Below are 25,974 nucleotides of genomic sequence, written 5' to 3' on the forward strand. Positions count from 1 at the left end.
AGTCCATCACTGTGTGAGTTAATACTGTAAATTTTAACTGAAGAAGCCAACTGAATGAATTATAAAGCAAATAGAAAAACATGTTCAGATGCTTCACTGCAAGATTTCAAAATAATTTTTGAAAGGAACAATGAAATTTCTTACCACGGTCAAGAGAGGACGAGATGAAGGTGCATCTGCCCATTAACGAAGTATGATAGTAGTGCATGGGGCTCACCCTGCATGAGTACACACAAATCAGTACAGTATTGCTAAATACTCCAAAAACAAACTGATAAGAAAATAAACATACAATTGAATACATACAGATCTTTCCTGCATTTAAACTGATAAATAAAGTTTAGATAAGGTAGAATAAATCACAACTTACATATATGGCACATGAGGACCATGAAAGCCAATGTCCGCCCAAAATCTCTGTTGCTTCCCAGGTAAATTTACATACTACGAAAGATTATCACAATTACATTTATATGAATGCATTTATCACTTGTGCTTTAGTAACTTGCAGTTTCTCTGGTACCTTAAGAAGTTGTTGCCGAAGGAGCTGGAAAGCATGAGGACTCTTCGGTGCTGCGAGTTTACTATTATTGCTGCTGCAGTACAAAACAGCTTCATCAAATGACAACTTTGGCTCCGTTACAAACCAAAACTCTTGATCGTCTATGAAATAAGATGTGTTATGGTGTCCATCTGTTTAAAGATAAAACAAGAAATACGCAAACACTGAATATAGTGCATGTGTTCATAATTTTCACAAATCACAAACGATACAAAATAAATGTATTAATAAATTTTCTCTACCTGGATTGTACCACTCTGGGGTTTTCGGTGTTTGACCTTGAGAATAGCGAAAAAATACAAAGTCTAGATTAAACCAAGATTTACTTAGATTTTACTTTATGTTCAAAATGCTTAACTGGACCTGTATAGTTAACTATACATGCTGTATAACTGTGTATGGTTATTTTTAAAGGTGCCATAGAATAAAAACTGTATTTACATAGGCATAGATGAATAATAAGACCTCTGTACATGGTAATGACATATCGTGAGTCTCAAATGCGTTTGTTTCCTCACTTTATGTCAACCTCGTGCACGCAAAAGACTGCTGAAAAACAGGCCAATCTCAACATAACACCGACTGTGTCGTCACAGTCACGATGTATGCCCCAACATTAAATTAATTACAAAGTTGTTAAAATGCTAAAACAAAGTTGTGTCTGCGGAGTTAGCTCTACATGCTAATTAATGCTATATGGTAGAGTTTAAGGTGAAGTTCTACTATTGACTTTACAGTTACATTTTGCAGATCCAAACAGAAAAAACACACAAACTTTCCACTCAGAAACATCCATTAACAATCTCCAAACAATGAGTAATTTCTCAAAATCTGTATTTTTGTCTGATACAGGCTCAAACATGTAAGGTCTGATTATTAATGTGAGCTACTGGCATGAGCCGCAGAGCAGAGCAATCAGAGCAGAGCTCAATAATATTATTCATGATTTCATTCAAAGGACAAATTTTAGGGTTGTAAATGGACAAAATCATTCCTGGATTTTTTTTTTGCACTAATATAGTTACATACCTTACAACAAAAAAACTATTTAACATATTATTTCAAAGCATTCTATGGCACCTTTAATACAGTCAGGGGCGTAAATTTCCCCCCATCTAATAGTTGTCCCCACAAAAAATCATTAAAAACCATATTGTGTATTGTAAATATTATATATACTTAAAACAATTATGTATCTAACAAAACAATATAACACAGAGGCATAATAAACATATGAGTCCCACTCCCTTGAATACAGTTGCTTACAATTATCAATCATAAAGAAGTACTAAAAGGAAACAAAAAACTTTGCAAGGGAGTGTTTAACAAGAAAGTTTTGTGTTTTAGGGCCTATTAGACCTGGTATTAAGATGCATTTTGGCTGATTGGATCACAAATGGAGGACGCTTAAGACAGGTGTAAACTGGGTGTAAAACGTTGTGAGCTCGTCCACTTTCGACCTGATTACTTTTTTGGTGAAGACATGCAAGACCGCCTACTCTCTGCCTATTTATCTAATGTAATGTACTGAGCATCAAATGTACATGTTTTTACATCCGACCTGACTTCTAGCGTGAACACACCATCTTTAGGCTCTGCTGTCATTAATATAGCTAACGCGACTGCTTTCTGCCTCTTTCATTTCTGTTTCATTTTGCGTGCATTTGAAAGTTGCACAAGCTTTTTTTCCATTCTAAACTATCAGAGAAAACTCGTACACATCACTGTGCAAAAACTCTGTGCAGCTTGTTTACTAACAACACAAGCAGCAGACTTTGACCAAATATTATTTTGCGTCAATTTAAAGTGGTCATTTCTCCTGCTCGAAATTAATGAAAGCCCACAGACCACCACCTAGTGACAAAAAGGGACAGAAGAGACGGATTAAAATCCCAGATGTTGACGCGAATCTTGTCCACTTGACCAAAATGCATCTTAAAACTAGGTATAAACAGGGTGTTATGAGGGTGTTAGGTGTTGTGTACCTCGTGGTATCTGACACACCCACTCCAATTCAGCATCACAGTGAAAAGTGCTGGGATCGAACGGCCGAGTATACGCGGGGTAGTGAAGTAAATGCATGAAGTAAAACTGCCTGTAGTATACTTTAGACGTCTGGTGATAAGACACATAAGCACACAAACACATTCATTATCACAAGCAGACTAAACTCCAACTGTGCAAAATCCAAGCAACCATGCATCAACTTTATGATGGTATGTTGAGGCTGATTGTGTCATTTACACAAAACCAAGCATGACTTTATTTATGTGTAGATTAGATTTAGATTAAAGGTAAAAAAAAATATCCTCCTTATTAACACACTATCAATAGTAAAAATATCAAATATCAAAAAGAAATGATGAATTTGCCACCAGATTATACATTTTACAAAGGCACTATTGTTTTTTAGTAGTCATTGCAGCAAAACCCAAAATGTCTTTCTTTACAATGCATTTACAAGCCTACAATGCTATGTATCAATTCTTTGCTAATGTTCGGCTGTCATAATATAATGGGTCAGAGGTCATGCAAGGTAGGGTACTGTTTGGGATTCATGTTTGCCCCACCTTAAAAGCAATGCAGTTCCTGTTATATTCATCATCCTCTTGAAACTCTTCTGGAAATATTGTCATAGTAACCTAGATAACAAAAAAGCATCTGAGAACTTGCACATTTCACACCTCACTATTAGACGGTTTCATCGGACGCACGTGATACACGTCTGGATCCGAACTTTACTTCTGGTTTCGTTTTTAATGGTCTGACCAGTTTCTAAACTGATCTCTTGAACAAATTCCTCATCGAAAATAACAAATGTTTAGGTTTCCTAGGTTATCTATGTGTTGGTTTTTTGCTTGTTATATAAATAAACTACGTTTAAAGTACTTTGTTGTTATTTATTATTAGCGGAGTTTACCGGAAGTTACGTGCGGACCGCGATAGCGGCTTGTTTATCTTGTTACTGCTGAAACCGTCTATAATATAATATAATATAATATAATATAATATAATATAATATAATATAATATAATATAATATAATATAATATAATATAATATAATATAATATAATATAATATGAATTGATAAATACAAAATATTTTTAAATGTATACGTAATAATTACATGCAAAAGACATAAATATATAAAAATTACATGAGAAACAAGAGCATTACTGCTCAGATTAGCCAATTAATGATTAGCCATCATTTTTGGAAATCACTCATTTATTGACTCACTGGACGTCCATCACTCCACTCCCAGTTATTGTTGTTATTCGGGTTTCTTCGGTTTAGCCCCACCCAGAGAAAACGATCACTACTGTTTAGGGGGACAAAAAACGCAAATGCAAGCCTATGAGTTTCACAGGATGTGGGTTTGTGAGAGTATATAACACTTTTATTAAAAATAAAAAGATTTTTCTACCTTATAGTGCCTTTCAGGATAAACTCTAATGCTTTCATTTCTTTAACATTAGTAAAGCTGGGCAGATGAGCTCCCAGCGCTTCACAAAATCGCTCTGCCTCTTCCCATGTACGCTTTCGGGTCAAACGCTCCTCGTTGAACACCTACAAAACCATAAAACACATTTGATCTAACTAGCAAATCTCTTCACAAAACCTCGGTGGTAGAGCATTGTGTTAGCAGTCAAAAGGTCAAGGGTTCGTTCACAGGAACAAACATACTGACAAAATATACACCTCGTAATGAGGATAAAAGTGTCTGCTAAATGCATAAATGTAAGCACACACCTTGTAGCAGTAAGGATTGTCTTTGTCTGAGACCCATCCTTGGGCACAGGAAGCATTAAGGTCGATTGGGGCTGGAGTGGGCACCACCATGGATTTAATGGGTCTCTTACAGATATTTCCAGCTTTGAATAAAGTACAATTCTTAACAGCCCACTTGCCCAAGGGATTTCCTGCAGACATCACCACACACCCACCGTTGAAAACTGCCAAAAAACACATACATGTTCACAGTTAAAAAATGCATGATGTAAATCATTTATATCATTAACAACTATGTCATGTTTTTAGATCTATGTAACATTCATAGCCGATTACCTGGTTCTCTCCATCTCCAGTTGTCGTATGTGACCTGGCCTGCTGTCCCATCCTGACTGATCCACTGATATTCCCCAGAACCTTTTGTATCCTGCAGGCCCGTCCAGAAATACAACATCTCGGAGCTCATGTGCTCCTTCAGAAGACTGTTAATGAAAGCCTGTTCAAATCTAAAACAGAATAAAACCTGATATTACAAAAATGCTGAAAAGGGCAGACAGGCAAAAACATGTGTATCCAAACATATTGTTAAAGTACAAACTCCAATTCACGTTTAAATGACATTCAGGTTCACAACAGGTTTTGAGATATTTGATGTTTTGAGGTAGTTCAGTTTCTCTTTTACTGCAGGCCTCACTTTGTTTTTGTTAGTTTACTAACTGGTTTACTAACTGTTTTACTACAGTATTAGGATAACTATGACTGAATATACTGTAATGTTAAGGGTTGCGCAACATATCGAAATCACAGGAATATTACAATTGCATGTGCATAATATATTATCTGTTAGTTGGGATATGCAAACATGTGCAACATGTCATCCAAAATGTTCATGTCTTTCTTCGTTCAGTCGAGAAGAAATTATGTTTTTTGAGGAAAACATTGCAGGATTTTTCTTATTTTAATGGACTTTAATAGAGCCCAACACCCAACACTTAATTCAACACTTAACATTTTTTTTCAACGGAGTTTCAAAGGACTATAAATGATCCCAAACGAGGCATAAGGGTCTTATCTAGTGAAACGATTGTCATTTTGTACAAGAAAAATAAAAAATATGCACCTTTAAACCACAACTTCTCGTCTAGGTCCGGTCCTGTGATGCGCCAGCGTGACCTCACGCAATACGTCATCACGTGAAGAGATCACAAAGGACGAACGCGAAACTACGCCCCAGTGTTTACAAGTGTGAAGAAAGAGGACCGTTCCGCATTCTTGTATGTCATCTGATACTAATTAATGTCTTTGTGTCAGTTTATTGTTTAAAATGGTCCGCAAATGTGCGTTTTATATATGTAACATGTGACCTCTCTACGTCACTACGCATTTACGTGAGGTCACGCTGGCGCATCACAGGACCGGACCTAGACGAGAAGTTGTGGTTTAAAAGTGCATATTTTTTATTTTTTAAAAATGACAATTGTTTCACTAGATAAGACCCTTATGCCTCGTTTGGGATCATTTATAGTCCTTTGAAACGCCGTTGAAAAAAACTGTTAAGTGTTGTGTTAAGTATTAAATGTTGGGCTCTATTAAAAACACACAAGGCAAGTCTGAGTATTATTTCTCTACTAGCTCCCCCTTGTGTCTGGGAGTAAATGCTTTCTATATCTGAGACTACGAGACTGAAGGACACCGGGTCGGATACAGTGAACTTGCAAGTGGGGTATTCTTCCTACAGATGGTAGGGGCGGGCGAGAGAGTCTTCATTCGTCATGCAATGAGTCATTTAACCATATAACGACTTACGAAGATGATTTATTAACATAAAAATGCTGCCTTGTGTCCCTTTAAAGTCCATTAAAATTAGAAAAATCTTGCAATGTTTTTCTCAAAAAAACATAATTTCTTCTCGACTGAACAAAGAAAGACATCAACATTTTGGATGACATGGTGGTGAGTAAATTATCTGGATTTTTTTTAAGAAAATGGACTAATCCTTTAAGATATTTTAATAAAATTCAAATTGATTTAAAAAAAAAGTATATATATATATATATATATTTATTTATTTATTTATTTATATTGTATCGCATATTGAATATCACATTACGTTTTTTCCTGTCATTTATAATTCCAACTGACACCCTATTCATATATCATTACAAATAAATCACTTAAAGCAATACTATTTTATCAGCTGTAATAATGTATGTGTTTTCTTTTACATGCGGATCAAATGTGTGTGTGTTATTGAGGTAAATAGTATGTCAAGGCTTTCTTACCTGTTATTAATGGTGAGGTGACAGCTGTTTTTATAGTTTACTAGCTCAGGGTCCACTTTATAACAGGCATTGCTGTGTCTCTTCCAGTTCTAGAGATTACAAAAGGAAAAAAGGAATTAATGTAATACAATTTAAATAAGATTAACAAACACATCTTAAAAACAACAAAAAAGCACAAACATATCCATTAACACATTAGTGCAGAGTCACAGTGAATTGTTCATTACTGTCACTGGCCTCTCTCTTTCTCTCTCTCTCTCTCTCTCATGTGTCAGTGATAGTCACTCACCCCGTCTGGAGGGCAGCCCTCCTCTGGCAAGCTTTCATTGACCGTTCCTGGCCTCTTGCACATGTAATGTCTTGGCTTGTCACACTCAGACACAGACCACGTATGATGCTGCATCACAGACAAAAAACCTCAGATGATGTTAGGTTCCTGTTTAGAAATAATTGGAATCTATGCGTGCATTCACACACATGCCGTAAATTGTTTTATGAATCGATCCTGTTCTTTTCTAAATTGATCATAAACTAGCGCATAACGTGCTGTTTTATTATGCTGACAAACAAGCAAAAAATCTGCCAATAGGGTAACGGTACATTCACACAGGGCGAGGCGTGATTGCTTCTTACTTTTTATTCTTTCACCGCCATTGACGAGATATCTCGTCAATTAAGAGAAAATGCTTCCCCGCCAATGACGAGATTTTCCGTCTTTCCGCAATACCGCTATTATCCACCAGGTGGCTTTCCGCAACTTTTTAAACCCGGAAGTATTGCCCTATGGCAAGCGCCTGCATGTCCGTGTCCGTGTCCGTTTTAAAGATCGCTCTGAATAGGATCTCTATGAAAAGTCTGTCAACTATGAAAAGTTGCGCTGGCTGGCCATGCTACAGACAAGCCATCCGTCAAGCGTTAAAGCAACACCAAGAGTTTTTTTATCCTTAAAATAACGTTTCCAAAAAAGTTTCAATCGTTCATCCACTTGAAACAGGGTGAACGGCACTTTCACATTCGTTTGCAGCCCTCTATCGGCCAAAACCGCACAAAAGTTTCCAACCGTCGGGTCGCGGTCCTGTAGTTTGAGTGAAAACTACAAAAACTTGCTTTACGGCAGACCTACAATCCAATCAGAGCTACAATACAATCAATCAAGAGATCCTTCTAAAATTTACACACTGCACCTTTAATCACTCAAATAGTTTTGTGGTGGTTTTATGCCAGTTTTCAAGAATTGATAAGGTAAGATACATATCCACAGGTATCCATTTTCGACTTAAGGAAACACACACACCTCTCCTGAGTAGTAGACACAGTTAGTGGTATTTGGTAGAAGTGGTGGAGGTTGAGCCCTGGCCCAGTATGTGAAAGACACTGGTGATTTATCGATCCATTTAAAAACCAAAGAAGATCCATCACCCTCAAGACCAATCCACACATTTGCCATAAAATCTGTCACATACACAAGACATTTGTCAGCACAAATCTATAAAATACATTAAATAGTTTTGTTAAATAAAAATTTGTGCATTTTACTTATTTATTAATAATCACAGATACATATGTTTTTTCCTTATTCTTAAATAAAGATAATTAAAGATTAAAGCACGTTTAAGTATACAGACTGCTGGTAATGCTGGAGATGTTTGTGTACCTATGTGAAAGTTTACATTTAGCATTTCTACATCCTCTATGCTGTTTATACTGGCCAGCTCAGCATCAGCCACTTCACACATCGACTTAGCTTCTGTCTGGGATAGTGGGGCGTCTTTTCCCTTGTAAAGCTGATAACAGAACCCTTTCCATCCAACCCAATCATCCTCACACACCGTGGGCTTGTACACCTCCCTGACTGCAAATACAAAAGCCAGAATCAAAAGATGAACAAGTAAGAGAGGCCAAAAATAAAATAATCAGAATGATAGCGAGCCGTATCTAACCTGAAGTCTCGGCCTGTCCGTCATTCTTCTCGCAGATGAATGGAAGCTTGTTCTCACACTTCTCAGCGCCGAAACGCAGCGGCTCCGTCAGAATGCCACAGTCATCATCTGACATCAGGGATCTAATTGGGATGCCTAACAATCACACATCGATGACAAATAAAAATGTAACACTTGGTGTAATGCACAATCACAAAAGTGGTCATTACTCTCTCTGACCAGATAAATGAAGTCAACTTTGAAGTCTATTTCTTCACACATTTCAACCCAAATCAAAGAAAAAACATTTCACCTTTATTTATTTGGTAAGTATTTGTGTAAAGCTAATTCACGCATAAACATCCTGTATGAGGAGCTTAGATGCAAAAGTGCTAAACGCCACCTCAATATAACAGAGATAATGATATTAACCAAATGCTCTCAGCACAGATTATAAATTCAGTTCAAAATCCACTTTATCATGGGCTCAGGTCATTCAGAAATAATATTTTTGGCAATATCCATGCTAATATAAAATGCAAAATTACAAAAAAAACATGTCAGACACACTGCAAGGTTAATCCAGGACTAGGCCTTAGTTATATTAGGACATTTAAGTAGTTCTTACAAACATACCTTAAAAAATAATAATACTGATGTCCATCTTGAGACTAAAACTATGGCACTGACACATGTTAAAGCGACACCATGTAGTTTTTCAACCTTCATAAAAAAATTTCAAGACCCTTGTGATAGTACATCGACTTTAAATAGGTTGAATGACATGTCTACCATAGCCTGATGGGGTCTGTATCGCTTTTACTCATACTTTAAAACGTAGGTTTTCGGGTAGTAACCAGAGCACAAAAACAACGACAAAATTCGCCTGCTTTACGGCATACGTCACTTCCTCCACTTCCTCAACACAAATTTTTTGTGAATTTTGCTGGAGGCTTCTTAAGGAGTGTAGAGAGCAACTTCTATTATGTGATTCTGTGGCACTGTGTTAGTGTCACGAACCTATGACACGGGCGACCTGGGTTTGAATCCCCTTTAAGGCAATTTTTGATATAAACTCACGATCTTGATTCCTACATAAATGCGATCTTCTTTATAAATGACGGTGATTATCTTGCATATAGTTCCCTGTATTCAGATGCTGCATTCACGTGTTCACATATTTACCTTTCTTTTACTGTGTCTATGGTATTTACATTACAATCCAGGATGCTATAGCAGACAGTCAAACTTGCTCAAACTCACACAGTGTAAAACAAAACCCTATTCATTCACCAATCAGATCCGAGCGTTTCTCTCTTCTCTCTTCCTCATTTGCTGCGTTCCGCTGTCACTCCCGTGACGTATTACAAAGCGGCAGACCTAAACACATCGGTTTACTTGGATTTGAAGCGACAACTTTCACACAAAAGAGAGGAAAAATGAGCGCCATTGCGGAAAATCCTGGTGGCGAGGGAGAGAGAGACGATGCAACAATATTTGTTTCGAAAGAGGCAAGGAAATACTTCTGGTCGTTTCTCAATTGGAAGGCTGCAGCCTCCGGAGGTCAAATATGCAGGCTGCATACGTAATCAACCCTGGTTTATTAAGGTAAACTGAGCATTACATTCGCAAGTCATAAGCATACTGGATAATAGTCCACTTTATAATTGTTAATATTCTGAAATAAGACAGTCTTGATGACGTATGCAGCTTAGAAATACGACATCCGGAGGCTGCAACCTTCAGATTGAGAAATGGCTTCTGCCACGAGTTCCTCATCAGAAAGTTGTAACATGACTGTGTTTCTCCCTGTTGTCTCAAAATGTTTATCGTTTAGCGTTTTAAAGGTTTAGTTTTTAGTTTAGTTTTAAGGTTGGCCAGTTCTTTTCCTTTGCAACAGTGCTGCGGGCGGCTCTTGTGGCCTCTAGGGGCGCTAGGGGTGAAAAATACATGTCTAGCGCCCCCTAGTGGCCAAAAAGTTCTGCTGTGTGCCTTTAAGATATGTCAATATAAGTTGTTTTTAAATTAAGGGAGCTCAAACTATTGTAGTCTGGAACTAGGATAAGCCCTGTCCAGGAAACCACCCCCATATTTACTGAAAACGTCGATTTCTGTATGTTTTAAATGCAGCTAGCACATTCGTTTAATTTGACAGTAATAAGTTCTTATAATTTAATTGGATACAAAAATGAAGGCTGCTATGTACAATCTTTCATTTATTGTCATGAAATGAAATACATTAACTCTTTCACCGCCATTGACGAGATATCTCGTCAATTAAGAGAAAATGCTTCCCCGCCAATGACGAGATTTTCCGTCTTTCCGCAATACCGCTACTATCCACCAGGTGGCGCCCTTCCGCAACTTTTTAGACCCGGAAGTATTGCCCTATGGCAAGCAGCTGCATGTTCATGTCTGTTTTAAAGATCGCTCTAAATGGGATCTCTAAGAAAAGTCCGTCACAAAAATGGAATTATCTCTGCTTTTTACTCAAAATGTGGTGTATTTTTTTTGAAAGCAGAGGGTCTGTTCTTTCATTTGGTATATTGTATGTTTATATATTTAAAGAAAAACATTTTCTGGAAGGCATTAAACTTTGGTGAAAATCATGAAAAACGCTGGCGCTGGCTGGCAACTTTATATAAAAAACGCTGGCGGTGAAAGAGTTTTAAAATTAAAAATGTGAAGTCATTTTCAGGTGTTATTATTTAAAACACATTATGACTGTACTTTTTTGGAGTAACTGTGTGCAAAACATTTACACAAAAAGCATTAATATAGACATTAAACTGATCCACATGCATGGGGTCATAAGAGGCAAACCACCCACATCATCTCAGCTGACAGTAAGTTAGAAACAATGCTGTCATCCCTCGCCTCTGAAACAGAGCGGGATCCTGTGTCTGCCGCATAAAGACACCATTCAAAGCATTTGCTTGTTATTCTACCCAAACAACTATGCCTGCATGTCTATACACATACACACTGTCACATTAACTGCGATAGTAATGCCATTGTCAATGGTGCAGCAAATAACACTCTCTGATCGGTCAAAACTAAATAGCAGTGGATCAGAAGTTGCGTACAGAAAATGCAGTTGCCAGTTGCATAAACTAGTCTTAAATGTTAGTCATGTATTTGTAACTTCAAGACTGATCATAACTAATTTAGTATGTTACATAAAAATATAGACACAGTACATTAAACTGACACTACATGCATGGGGTCATAAGAGACAAACCACCCACAAGAACCAAGAGTACATTAAACATGCACATATAATCACCTGTTTTTGTATTAGGCAACTTGACAAAGCTTGATGAATGGCAATGTAGATTCTACCAGTAGTACACAGAGACCAATCACAACATTGTAGGTAAAGATAAATATTGTGTCTCCATTTTAAGATGTTTAGTCAAATTGAAATCACCTGTTTCCCATGGGACAAAAGACAAAGCGGATCCATCGGACCACTGCCACCCCTGCATCCAGTCCAGGTGGTTTAATCCGATCCACAGTTTGCTTGGCAAATCTTTCCGATCTTTAACTGTAGGGAAAGAGAGGAAAACTTTTTATATTTGAGTTCAATGTGAACATCTGATAGCAGTCAGCAGTTCAATACTATAGATAATGAATGTGAGAGAATATAAATAGCTAAATTTATAATCCAAGCATGTGAGGACAAAAAACAGGTGAACAATAATTAGTGTTTGAATGTTGTGATAAAGGTCACATTCTTCCTGATCCCATTTTATTAAAGGTGCAGTGTGTGTAAATTTTAGCGGCATCTAGTGGTGAGGTTGCGAACCAACGGCTCAGTCCACTGCTCACCCCTTGCTTTTGAAATGCATAGAGAAGCTACGGTAGCCGCCACCGGAAAAACATGTCATCGTCAGAGACAACTTAGTAAAAATGTTTGTCCGTTAAGGGATTCTGTAGAAACATGGCGTCACAAAATGGCGACTTCCACGTAAGGGGACCCTCTGTGTATGTAGATTAAAATGTCTCATTCTAAGGTAATAAAAACATAACGGTTCATTATAAAAAGGTCTTTATACACCCCTTATAATATAGTTTTGTATATTATTTTGCATTTCTGTCAAGAGATGCTTCTAAAAATTACACACTGCACCTTTAAACCCTAGTTATTGTGTAATGTTGCTGTTAGAGCATAAATAATACCTGCAAAATGATAAAGCTCAAAGTTCACTGGCAGGCTATATATTTTCTTTAACAGAATTCACCTTTCAAAGTCTACAGCGAACGACCGGTTTGGACTACATCCCTCTACTTCCTGCTTTGATGATGTCACTAGAACAGTTTTTGACTAAACTCCGCCCACAGGAATACGTCAGTCACCAGCTTTGGCTCAAACGGCTCAGCTAAGCTAAGCTGCTATCGAATCGATACGTATTTCTGAAGGAGGGACTTCATAGAACAAGGAAGACATCAGCCAGTTTTGAGGACAGTGAAAACAGTACTATACAAATAAGTAAATTGTGTGAAAAATACTGCATTTTTTTACATGTGAAACATGAAGACATGTAATATTGCGCACTGTAAACACAATCAAAGCTTCAAAAATACAGAAAGAACGGAACCTTTAAGATCTTCAGTGCATTTTAATAGAAATGAAATTAGTCTTACAGAACTCAAGCTCTTGAGGGTTGGAGATGCTGAGCAGGTCACCACCTTGACTGCGACAGGCGTCCCGTGCCTCATGCCAGGACACCACCGCTGTGGACACCACCTGGTAGCAGCTTCCATTCCCGGGGGGTTTTTCCCATAAAATATTACAACCTTTCACTACATGAAAGAAAAGGAAGTGGAGAGGTTAATAATATGTGCTTTATTTCGTTGTTTATGGATTGCTTTTGAATGACACATGGTAATACAGTTATTATTACTACTGTACAGTTACTAACCATATTTATGCATGATAATGGTAAAACCATGGACCATGGTAATAAAACGTTAATCAATATGGCAAAAACCAATAGTTACTACAATTTTACGATAGTAACACCATTGATTTTTATATCTGATGTTACTTTGGAAATAGTGCAATCAAAAAGACGGTATTAGTGCCCCAGTTCAAATTTAAAGTGGCATCTATTGAATATTTCACTGAGGTCATTGACATTCACAGAATGCTTTAAGTTCGAAACAGGATGAACTGTTTGCTAGAGAAACACTCCTAAAATAAGAGTCTCTTCCAAAAATCTGTTTCATTTAAATACCACACCCCATCAACTTCTTTTGCCTGTGTGTTTCATGAGATCGAACACATGACATTTGCATTGCTAAGACAATAGTGGTTTGTTGAAATTAAAACTCAATTATTTTCTCTCTCTCTTCTATGGAGATCATTTTTTCTCATTAACAATTCACGCAAAAAACATGATTCACACATGCGCAGACCACCCCACATGCATGAAATCCAATTCACACACACAAAAATACATATATCCGCAAAAAAACGATGTACATACACAAAACAAAAATCAATATTCACAAAATACGCTTCACAAACGAAAAAAACAACTCACAAATGTAGAACTGTGCACGAAAAGTCCTAAATTTTGAGTTTATCATGACCGTGAATGCACGAATCGTCTTTTTCGTGTGTGAATTGCTTTGATTTCGTGTGTGTGTGTTTTTTGAGACTTTGGTGGCAGCGTGCTTCTCCAACGTGGGTCACTCGTACGCTTTAGCCAATCAGATGCAAGCCCACCATTCAACCAACCACAACCCGCCAAGAGCGCAGCACCCAAGGAGCCCAGCACCGCACACCCCCCGCGCAATCAACTGAAATGAAGCTTCACGTCATCAACCAAGCATGGCGAATGAAGTGCGGGATATACGTGTAAGTTATTGCTTTATTTCATATTGTTTCATAATTTAATATTGCTAAAATAACACACATTACACTCGCTGTTTACAAAAGATTCCCGCGCATAACGTGAATGACGTTAATCGTGTTGCAAGACAGACTGTCTTACCTAACAGTAAGAAGGAGAAGTGTTTTTTAAAGTTAAATCAACAACTTTGAGAGTACGTTAAGTATTCTCATCTCATGCTAAATCTCGTCTCTGTTTCTGACCAGTTAATATCGATCTTTGTATTATTTATCTATTTAGTTAAATAGTAAACACTACAATATAGTCTTTATGTTATGCCTAAAGTGTTTGTTTTCGCAATGTACGTACAGGAATAAGATTGTTACTGACTGCGAGTAGTTTTTCAGTAAGGATCAGGTCACTGCATGAGAGATCAGGGTGAGGGCGACTTGTTTCAGGTTGATGAGAAAGTCAAACAACACAAACTGAGTGTGTATGAAAACACAAAAGACAGCTAAAATGCATTTTAAGCAGACGTTTTTGTGGGTTCTACATCTGTGCATAGACAGGCTAAATCTGTTCATAAGTGGTTCAGTTTCATGACAGTAGCCTAGTAAATAGAGTTTACATATTTAGAATCAGTTTACATATAACATTGAATCTTAATTCTTGATATTGTTTAATGTCATTTATTCACCGATTGTATTAAAGGACTTTTGTCGTGTAATACTATCACAGAGCAGTTGTTCTTGTGTTGCTGGGACAGCACATTGTTGCACTACTCAGAGCTTGGCATCAGTGAAGTTTACAGCTGTACTGAAACGGTTGAGAGCTGACACAGACCTAGAACAATGGTAATTTTTTATTTAATCTACATTTTACTGTAATGGAGTATTCCAAACTTTGCTGTAATTTTTATTAATGTTAACATGGCCACTGTGTGTTTTCTGTGTATTTTCAGAGGTTCTGTCTGCAAGACCCAAAGAAAGGAAGCTTGCTGATGTATTAAGGTACAACACAAAAATTTTGCAATGTAGTATTTTACACACACACACACACACACACACACACACACACACACACACACACACACACACACACACACACACACACACACACACACACACACACATATATACTTCACAAAAGACAAACTGTATGAGATCAGGCTCATTTCACTGAAAATGTTTATGTAACGGATAAAGTCCATATGAGTGGTTATTACAGAATAATCCATTACAATGTACAAAACAACAGTCCTGTCCAGATTGAGGCTGCGGTCGGACATTCAGGACGTCAGACGATTAGAAGTATTGCAAATGCCATGTAATAAGAAGCAGTATTTGATAAAAAACTGCGAAAGATTTTAAAGACTAAAATGATAGGAATTGACCTTTTTTCATTTCCTCACAGTCCTCCAAGTAGCAGAGGCGTTTAAGGACCTTGCCAGTGCTGTAGCCCCTTCGGTCACCACTATCAGGATGTCACATGTCAATTCTTTGGTGGATTTTGGCTTTGGCAGAGTTTAGTATGGAAGTGTGCTGTCATACCAACAGCAACAACACACAACCTTAATCGTTATCAAGATGCCCCATAACTACAACCTCTGCAACTATTTGGCTACAGCCTTGACACATCTGTTTGCTTGATAGTTATTTATATTTACATGTTTACATTTCTGAAGTTAAGGTAGTTATTTACAGTATATTACATACATACTTTACTGCAATGTAAATGTTCGAAGTAATTTAGTTTTACATTCATGCAGTGCAGGCAACACTGTATGAACGTTATTTACAGTATATTTAAATACATTACTGCATTGTAAATGTTCAAAGCCACATGTTTACATTCCTGCAGTGCATGCAACACTGAATAAAAGTTACTTACAGTATATTTACATTCATTACTGCATTGCAAATGTTCAAAGTCATTTATATTTACATGTTTACATTCATGCAGTGCAGGCAACCCTGTATTAAAGTTATTTACAGTATATTTAAATACATTACTGCATTGCAAATGTGTAAAGTCAATATTTACATTCCTGCAGTGCAGGCAACACTGAATAAAAGTTGATTATATACAAGTCAATATTATTTATACCTGAACAAAACTAAATGCAATACTTGGTTCACTGGATAAGGCAACGTCCAGCGACGCACTTTAAGGCTCAATAGCACAATCAAATCATCACTTTTAAAATGACTGCAGATCCTTTTATGAGAAGTGATGTTAAATCGCTCGCGTCGAATGTTGTGAATCCATTTTCTGCGTGATTTTTGTCCACAAAAAACATTTGGAAACTCATACTTTTGAGGAGTCCTCACATAACTGGACACAGCAATGTTCAGCTTAACTACTTTCTTTCCGCTGTTGATATTTAAACTTTCTGGAAGCCATTACTATAATGGTTAACTATATAATGCTATAAATATACTTTAGTTATAGATCGCTCTCAAATAAATTTTATGAAAGCATTTTGCTGCTAGTAGGCTACACTCAGATACGAAATGCTCTAAGTAAATATGCTCAGATTTTTCCGGAAATATGTGAGGAGAGCCAGATTGCGCAAAAGGTGTGCAATGCTGAGCTCCTTGAGTGCTGCGCTCTTGGCGGGTTATGATTGGTTGAATGGTAAGCTTGCATCTGATTGGCTAAAGAGTACGAGTGACCCACGTTGGAGAGCGCGCTGCCAACAAAGTCTCAAAAAACACACACACGAATTCAAAGCAATTCACACACGAAAAAGATGATTCGTACATTCAATGTCATGATAAACTCAAAATGTAAAACTTTTCGTACACAGTTCTACATTTGTGACTAGTTTTTTTTTCGTTTGTGAAACGTATTTTATGAATATGTATTTTTATTTTGTGTATGTACATCGTTTTTTGCGAATATATATATTTTTGTGTATGTAAATTAGATTTCATGCATGTGAAATAGTCTACGCATGTGTGAATCATGTTTTTTGCGTGAATTATTAATGAGATAAAATTATCTCCATACTCTCCCTGCACTAAAAGGCAGTGCCGTGGTTGGATAGTGCAGATTAAGGGCAGTATTATTATAATAAGATCCCCTTTTGACATCACAAGAGGAGCCAAATTTCAATGACCTATTTTTTACATGCTTGCAGAGAATGTTTTATCAAGGCTGTAGGCGGAGATTATTATGCAAAGTGTTCGTATTATGTGGATAAAGTCAGGCAAGAGATTCAATCCATATGACGACTCGTTTCAGCGATTCAGAATCGACTCCCTATTTTAAAAGCCAATAACTTTATTAATCGTGAACCTTTTGGTTCAAGTACTGTGCGCATTTTTTACATTGATGAACAGCTACAAGACACACTGCAATACAGGTCATTTTCGATTTTGGATCTGTGTGGCTCTTTAAAGGGGACAGAGAATGAAAAAACATTTTTACCTTGTCTTTGTTGAATAATGGTAGTCTACCCGCATTCACAAACATACAAAAAGTTATAGACATTCTAAACATCTCAGTCTCATAGAAATTCCTCTTTTAGAAATGTCAGCCAGAAAACAGCCCAATCTGAAAAACTGATGCTTATGACATCACAGGCATCTCCCTGCCCCTTCACTTTAAAATAATTGGCTACATTTTTTGAGTGGCAGCAAAGTCAGCCAATCAGTAATGAGATTGCAAGTTAAGCCAGTAGGGGGAGCCAAATAGGTGCAAAACCACTTGTTTAAAATCCCCCACCCTGGTAGAGCTATCTGAGAGAGGTTTTTATGAAGCTTCTAAGACATTACAGACCCAAACAAAAACATTTTTGTCTACATGTCACATCACAGAACAAGGATAAATACTAGGGGTGGAACAATACATGTATTCGTTTCGAACCGAATCGGTACGGGGGTCACGGTTCGGTGCATGAATTTAAATGGAGAATACACGGTATGAAAATAAAAAAACTTGCGTGCAAAATAATTAATGTAATGCGGAACTACTGTTAGATACGCGGGTTCTTTATGGACAGCTAATCTGTTGCCCCGCTTTAGCTCTGAAGCTCTGATTGGCGCCGATGCATCCGAGCTCCGCCTATGTATGCGCACTATCAGAGCCCGTCTACATTCTGGCACTCTGCAGTGATGGCAGTCCGGCTCTTTTCATAGATTCGGCTCTTCTGGCTCGGCTCCCTTAGAAGAGCCGGCTCCCCTGCATGCGTCTGAAGATTCGGCTCTGCTCGTTCGCTACAAAGAATCAGCTCTTAGAGCCGCTCGTTCGCGAACGACCCATCACTAGCACTCTGCAGTTTTTTGTCACGTCGACGCCGATCCAGTCAGTTAGTCAGCAGAGATAGCGAGGATGGCAAGTGGTGCTCCACAAGAGTTAGACGCTCCCCCAGCCATCGCAAGTTTGGCAAAACTTCAGTTTTCCAGTCAGTTACAATAGTACAGGCGAGAGAGTGGTGGAAAAGACGAGGACTTTGCATCGGCGTTGTTCAGCAATTGTTAGGTATGTGAGTGGAAATACATCTAATCAGGGCTCTCAAGTCTCACGCATTCACCTTGACAAACACGCATTTCAGTCAGTTCAAACGCCACACTTTGTATTTCTCACGCTGAGAAGTAGGAGATAAATTGTCCTGCTATATACAACAGACATACGCAGGGCAGTTCTGTCGAGTTCAGCTGCTTTCAGTTTTTTAAGCGTGCTCAACATTACGCAGCGCCATCAGCGTCAGAGTACCGCGAGAAATCTTGCGGAGGAGGCTGATTTCAAATCGCTCTCGCGTTACTCTGACGTCATCCACTTGTCGTTTCTTGCAGCGCCTCGTGAAGTCGTACACACCTATTAATTCATCCTAAGAGCCTTTTTTTTGTTGTTCTTTAGTACATTAATATGGAATAAGGCCAAAATGTAATTTTAAAATGTATTTAGGTAACACTTGTAATACAATTGAACCCATATTTGTATGAAAGATGAGTACAAGATTACTTAAAGTGGTATACATTTTTGAAATACGAGATAGTATGTTAAATGCATTTCAGTTCATATTCATGACATCTCAAAATAACACTGATAAGGACACCTATGTTTTTAAGATTAGCTTAAGTACTAAAAAAAATCTTTAATTTTTGTTTTGCTTTTCCCTCCATTGTACCGAAAGTGAATCGAACCGTGGCGCCTGAACCGAGGTACGAACCGAACCGGGACTTCTGTGTACCGTTCCACCCCTAATAAATACCCCGTTCAATCATTCTATGTCACCTTTAAAGGCTAATTTTGTCAACATTATTGACGACGCCAAAGCTAATATACATGGACTACAAGCCACAAAACTCCAGTTTTAGTTGCATAATGTCTCATTTTTATTTTTATTTAACTATAATTATTTATTTTTTATTTGTTGAGCATGTCAGGCCCTTACTGTTTTGTGGATTCAAGAACTTTTTTTATCTTGTCAAACAAACATCACATTACAAAATAGCATCTGATACATGTGTTAGTATTTAGACCACCATGCCTTTATCTTGTCTGTGTTAATTATGTTTGACTGTAATGAAATCCTTTAGTATGCAGCTGAGTGTTTTGTAAAATGAGTCAAATGTTTACAGTATATGTCTGAATAAACTTTAACTTTTCCAACTTCTCTGTGGAAACCCCAGGAACTGTGGAAAAAGTAAACCTTACCATATTTCAAACAATTTCCCCACTTCTGCTCTAAATCATAGTTTGCTGTGGTGGAGCACCATTCTAGTGCTGGTTCATCTGTGCCAGGCAGACAGCTGTGGTACCAGGTCCCATTGTAGAGAAAGGGGAACTCACAGGGCGCCCCGTTTGAATTTCCCCCGCTTGTGTGCATTTCTGCAAAATAGAGGAACATTAAGTTAAGTTAAGTAATGTATTCACATTACATATGTCAGCTGTTGGTGATTAAAGACTACAAAATTGGCTAGGATCATAAGAAATCATTTAGGATTCTCAAAATCTAAATCATGACTAAAATCGTACAGTGGCCCTATGCTAAGAGGCATCTGAGAGCATCATTAAAGGGATACTCCAGCCAAATATCAAAATTACCCCATGATTTACTCACCCTCAAGTAATCCGAGATACATGTGTCCATTATCTTTCAGACAAATACATTTGGAGTTACTTTAGTAAATGCCCTTACTCTTCCAAGCTTTATAATGGTAAAAACAGGGATCAAGGAACGACTTCTGACTTGAAACTGGTGGACATATGCATCTCGGATTGCTTGGGGGTGAGTGAATCATGGGGTAGTTTTGTTATTTGGCTGGAGTATCGCTTTAAAGGCAAGTGATAAGCTTACAGTGAATGATATGGAAATAGAACAAACAAAGCATTGACTCTTAAACCCTTTTTATGTAATGTCTATTCAGGAAAATAATATTAAAGTAGGTTTAAACAGAAGCATATTTACTCTGGGCAGTAACATGAAATGACTCAACCTCGTCACCCTCTTTCTGTGTTTTTTACTTTATTTCTTCCTCTATATTTGTTTAATATCCTCACTTACTATAGTTTTAGTGTGAGAGCTTCGGTTTGGTGATTACTTTCAAAATAAAAGTGGTATATGTACATAGTATTAACAGAATAGGCTATTGTAAACCACCTTCGTATCTTAGCAGCAGACATGAAACAATCATTGTGTGTCATGAAATGAATGACAGATTTGCCCTAACGGAGAAACACATGTGGAGTTTCCCATAAACTCCATGGTAGTCACCAAAAAAAACAAAACAATAAATAAATTTCCTAGGAAAAAATATTCATGCAGTGTAACACAACAGAAAACAGATGAACAGGATTATCTGAAAACTGTTCTTTAAAACAGTTCGTGTAACAGTATAACCACAGTATCTTCACATGCATTTGCTCTGAGATCTTGCAGCGTATAAACCGAAACCAGAAACACACAGCCACAAACATCTGTGCCAAATGTAGCTGTTGTAAACGGGTACAAAAAATCTTTTACATACACAAATACAAGCAAACTCTCATTAGAGAAACACCTTTACATTTGAGGAGTTCAAATGCAAAACCCTCAAAGTGCCCCTGACAAGTTTTCTTGTAAACAAGCATTTTTTATATGTTTAGGTCATTTCTTTTTAATGGTAATGAAAAATATTTTCACAAATGTCACTTCACAGTTTATTGGTATTTAACAAATGTTTTTTCCAGTCTTTCGCTGCAAAACCCTCCAAGTGCATGCAAGCTTTTTTCGTAAGAACCTCCACTTCTAAAAAAATTCACTTCTTTGGACATAGACATAGTAAACAGTTGCTAAATTACTAAAGTTGATAGACATTAGCTAACATTGCTAATGACAAAATATCGGCTAATATCATTATTTAATTTTATGGCTTTTCTATCTGAACTAGGGATTCCGACTAATCGTTTGAAGAATAAAACATGTGGATGTAGTGTGTATAACAATTATGTATAGATAAAAATACACACACATACATGTATAATTTTAAGGAAAAAATTCTATAATAAATATTTATATATATAATATATTATTATATACATAAAAGTTCAGTTCCAAAACGTGATAAACGGCATAAAAAAAATCCAATATCCGCCGTGTTATTCTGTCATCTTTTCTCCCTTTTTTCCAAAACCGTGACAAACACCACTCCCCCTTTTCTGCAGAATGCAATAAATCCGCTCCACGAATTACAGCGCACCATTCCACGCATTTTACAGCTATTCGCTGTGAAAAATGTTAAACGACGACGTCTCAAGTAACCGCAGCAATGACTATTTGACAAAGTAAGTGTTTTGGTTAATGCAATTAATGTTTATTTTTTAATCAGTGTATACCACTGTTCAACTAAATGAATATAACATGGCAAAGATGAATGTACATTTATACATTGATTCAATGGATTTATTGCATTTTGTGGAAAAAATACTTCGTTTTTATAATAAATCTTTGAAAATCAAGTTATGGTTTTACATTTTTTATGTTTTTATACCCTAAAGATGCTATGTGAAAGTTTGTAACAGAAAATAGTGGTTTTCATCTTATCACTTTCATGGTATAGAAAACACATTTTTACCGAAATTAGTCAAAATGGATTTATTGCGTTTTGGAACCAAACTATATTTAAATATTTTATTTCTTAAATATGTACATGCATGTGTGTGTCTTTATGTATTGTCTCATATAGCTAGACGTTTAAATACTGATACGGCAGTCTCCACTTTTGGTTGTATAGCAATAAATGTGTCTATAAATGTGAAATCTAGTTAACTTCCTATTATCTCATACAAAACTGGGAATATATTATCTTGTTCTTTCAGGTTACTTTGTAAGCATGACTTTCCATTCAAACTGAGAAAAATTCGTTAGATGTCCCAATCCTGGAAGTTCATGTCAGCCAATAAAATGACAGTTTGCCAGTCTTTTACAAGCAATATGAATCACACTCTAAGCGAATGGGGGTGTGGGTAGTTATTGGCATGTTGCCTGTGGTTGAATGAGGAAACAACTTTATTCACTGTAACACTTGACCTTCCGGTTATCAGCCCTAGGCTTTAATCATGCCACAACAGTAAATTCAACATTTTTGAACCAACTTCTTTATCTAAAACGAGCCATTACAAGGACAGTCACCTTGCATACTCTTGCTAAAAGGCCTATTGTTATGTAAACCTACAATCTTTCAGTTACCTTCATTATAAGACAGGTTTTTATGCATGTAAATGTATGAAAATGTTTAAACATGTCATACTTCGGTAAGGCTGCTGACAGATGTTCTCCGATGTTCCTCCTCGTTTCCAAGCATCCTGTACGTCTCTCTTTGCAGTCACTTTACCCTCGGGGGACGTGGTCAGCTTCATATGGTATTCTGTGTAGATGTTGTCCTCGTTGCACTGCCACATCAGAATCTCTGCGGAGTCGCAGCTAAACAGGGTCACCGTTTTGGTACGCACCTCCAGACCCAAACACATAGCCGATTTCATGTGGAACAGCCTGTGGCCCGAACCCCACTTCCATAAGAAGTCTTGGACAGACGAACACTCTCCCAACTTCAAATCTCCGTTCTGGACCAGGAGGCACTTGCCAGTGCTATTGTGCTGGATAGTAAACGTGTCATCTCCTGTGTAAATATAAAGGATTGCATTATTTGATGGAATGAATATTTTAACTCTGAAATTGACCTAACACTATGTTGCATGATACACAAGTGTTTTGTAAGTATTGTTATTTTTTTGTTTTTGATAAAGTTTTAGTCACAACAATGGAGGAAGGTAAATTTAAACCAAAAAACCTCACATTTAATAAAGCACATATCAGTTTATTTAGACATGCCGAATGTCTCAAGACAGATGATCTACTGCGATCATAACACAGTGTGTTATTCTTGATGTATCATTGGAGTGCATTTACAAAACACTTCATTATTAACTTCTATTGTCCTCTTGCCAAAGTTATATTTTCCACAATATCTCACAGGGTGTCATAGCAGTGTCTGTGCTCTGATTTGCACTTTGTTTTAAACAACACAGGCATAAAACAAAGGCCCTTTTGAGTCATGCAGTGCTGTGGGGAGGGTGGGCTATCACTGCAGCCACAACTAAACAAACGTTCAACAACAACATTTCTGTGAAGAACACTGCTGAAGTCTGTTTATTTATATAAAATATATTTAACAAGGGTGTGTTTAACCCCACACATGAGAGAGAGAGAGAGAGAGAGAGAGAGAGAGAGAGAGAGAGAGATATGTTTACAAGTGGTAATAGTAATGAATTAAATTTTCAAGTTTATTTTATTTACAAACACTTTTTACAGTATTGCATTGTTTTAAAGCAGCTTTACATAAAAATAAACAACAGAAAAAGTGTGAATTGTGTGAATGTTGAATGCTTTATTCTGAATGCTTGAGAAATGTTTCACACCTTTTCTGTCAAATGTCTTTAAATAACCGCCAGAGCAATTTCTGTGGTAACCGTGGATTGACTCGGACCTTTGGGCTTTGCATCGTGCCGTATTACCACCTTATGTGTGCATTATTTTCAATGGCCTGTCCTCAATTATTCCTTAGATAAAATAGAATAGATAGTAATATTGCAGTAGTATTTTTATTATGAATGAGATATGTTTCGATTTTGTTAAATAGATGACTCATTCACACCTTTAGTTTCTTCTTCTAATCATGAAGGGGACTTTCCATAGACTATATTTTAAACAAAACTAAAGTTTGGGTGAAGCCCCCATACACCAAAACTTAACTAATACATGTTTATTAAGCTGCTTTGCTTTGTAGGGGTCATTGGCTGGTCTTCAAAATAAAGCCTAGGAACTTTCAGGTTATTTTATTTCTAAATTAGGCAAAACCTGGCCCACACATCCGCACAAATACACATGATATACACACACACCCACATTACACTGAAACATGAGAAAGTGTTTTGCAGTAGGCCGATATCAGTGATCTACATTGAGCCAAAGTGGCTTTATATTACAGTCCTGTTATAAAACTGCATGCACTGATTTCTAAACAGTAACCAACTTAACTACATGTGAAGTACTACCTTGAGCTTAACCAGATTCACAAACTAAAACATGTGAGATGAATAATTGACTTTCTTTTAAGCTTTCTTTTATGAACGAATTGTTATAAAGCAGCCTAACCTACATACATTCCACAACCTTCTCAACCAACCTGTTTTAGTCTTCCCCCAGGTAAGCTACAGTAACCCTTTCAGAACCGAAACTACTAGTGTTTTAAATCTAAACTTTTAGAGAGAGTGGTTAAGCCCTAAATACACACCATCAGCAGTCTTATATAATCTGTAAGCGGACATAGATAGTAAACAGAAAGGCACGCTTACCACCATTTACAGCTGATGCGCAACTTCCTAAATGCACTGCGCTTTGTGCTAAAAGCAGGAATACACAAATAATATGAATATTGTCCCAATCCATTTTGATGAATGTAAACATCAACTCCTGACTACCGTCAAACGTCTCCACACACTACGCATGCATGTACAGGCCACAATTTATGGTTGTAAACGACAGAAAGTCCCTCAGGCTGACTCGCCAGTCCTGCAACAATTTCTGTTTCTGTTTATTGCTCTCCCCTAACGGACCGCTGTGATTGGTCAGCTGTCAATGCGTCACATTGCGACTACGCCCCAACAGACGGGTTTAAGTTTATGCAGCCCTGCGCAAACTGATTGGTATATGACATCAAAATACCGCGAGAGCTTGTCGAAATCATAGCTTTCTAACAGCTCTCCCGGGACTTTGATGTCATAGGCCGTTTACTCTGCGCATGAAGTCGTAGACAACTAAAAATTGCGACGTTCTGCGTTTAGCCATTTATTTAACATTTTGTAACAATATCAATTAATATTTATTCATTAAAAATATAATTAAAAATATGATATTTATTTATTTTTATTTATTTATTTTAGGATAGCCCATTGAGATGCATCATCTCTTTTTCAAGCGGGTCCTACAACTAAATAACACATTTCACTCAATATTACAAAATACATATATTAATATACATTGATATTCCTAACATACACTTCTTGCTCAACCCCCCTCTCACCCCAGTTGTTCACACATGTTTACCATAATAACCGAAGGGAAAAAAGAATAATTATTAATATAAATCTA

The 25,974-nt window shown here is 37.1% G+C and overlaps 1 protein-coding gene and 1 long non-coding RNA gene across 2 annotated transcripts in view; one reads left to right on the forward strand and one right to left on the reverse strand.

Moving 5' to 3' along the window:
• The window catches only part of ly75 (lymphocyte antigen 75), a 40,217-nt gene extending 14,783 nt beyond the window's left edge, over positions 1-25,434 (reverse strand). Inside the window, exons 1-20 of the mRNA XM_073875952.1 lie at positions 25,179-25,434; positions 23,075-23,443; positions 20,001-20,174; positions 13,144-13,302; positions 11,927-12,043; positions 8,518-8,652; positions 8,232-8,429; positions 7,872-8,029; positions 6,867-6,974; positions 6,578-6,666; positions 4,632-4,801; positions 4,317-4,519; positions 3,991-4,133; positions 3,804-3,885; positions 3,133-3,204; positions 2,548-2,677; positions 805-840; positions 524-693; positions 371-444; positions 145-218 (exon numbers count right to left, since the gene is read on the reverse strand). Of these exons, the coding sequence (XP_073732053.1) occupies positions 145-218; positions 371-444; positions 524-693; positions 805-840; positions 2,548-2,677; positions 3,133-3,204; positions 3,804-3,885; positions 3,991-4,133; positions 4,317-4,519; positions 4,632-4,801; positions 6,578-6,666; positions 6,867-6,974; positions 7,872-8,029; positions 8,232-8,429; positions 8,518-8,652; positions 11,927-12,043; positions 13,144-13,302; positions 20,001-20,174; positions 23,075-23,443; positions 25,179-25,290 (2,773 nt within the window). The 5' untranslated portion in view covers positions 25,291-25,434. The remainder of the gene's footprint in view (positions 1-144; positions 219-370; positions 445-523; positions 694-804; positions 841-2,547; positions 2,678-3,132; positions 3,205-3,803; positions 3,886-3,990; positions 4,134-4,316; positions 4,520-4,631; positions 4,802-6,577; positions 6,667-6,866; positions 6,975-7,871; positions 8,030-8,231; positions 8,430-8,517; positions 8,653-11,926; positions 12,044-13,143; positions 13,303-20,000; positions 20,175-23,074; positions 23,444-25,178) is intronic.
• LOC141369466 (uncharacterized) lies at positions 14,218-15,466 on the forward strand. Its single transcript, XR_012373180.1, has 3 exons — positions 14,218-14,362; positions 15,075-15,190; positions 15,298-15,466. It is a non-coding gene; the product is annotated as an uncharacterized lncRNA (long non-coding RNA).
• Positions 25,435-25,974: the final 540 nt, after the last annotated feature.

Source organism: Misgurnus anguillicaudatus, chromosome 14 (assembly GCF_027580225.2).
Source record: "Misgurnus anguillicaudatus chromosome 14, ASM2758022v2, whole genome shotgun sequence".
Taxonomy (NCBI): Eukaryota; Metazoa; Chordata; class Actinopteri; order Cypriniformes; family Cobitidae; genus Misgurnus; species Misgurnus anguillicaudatus.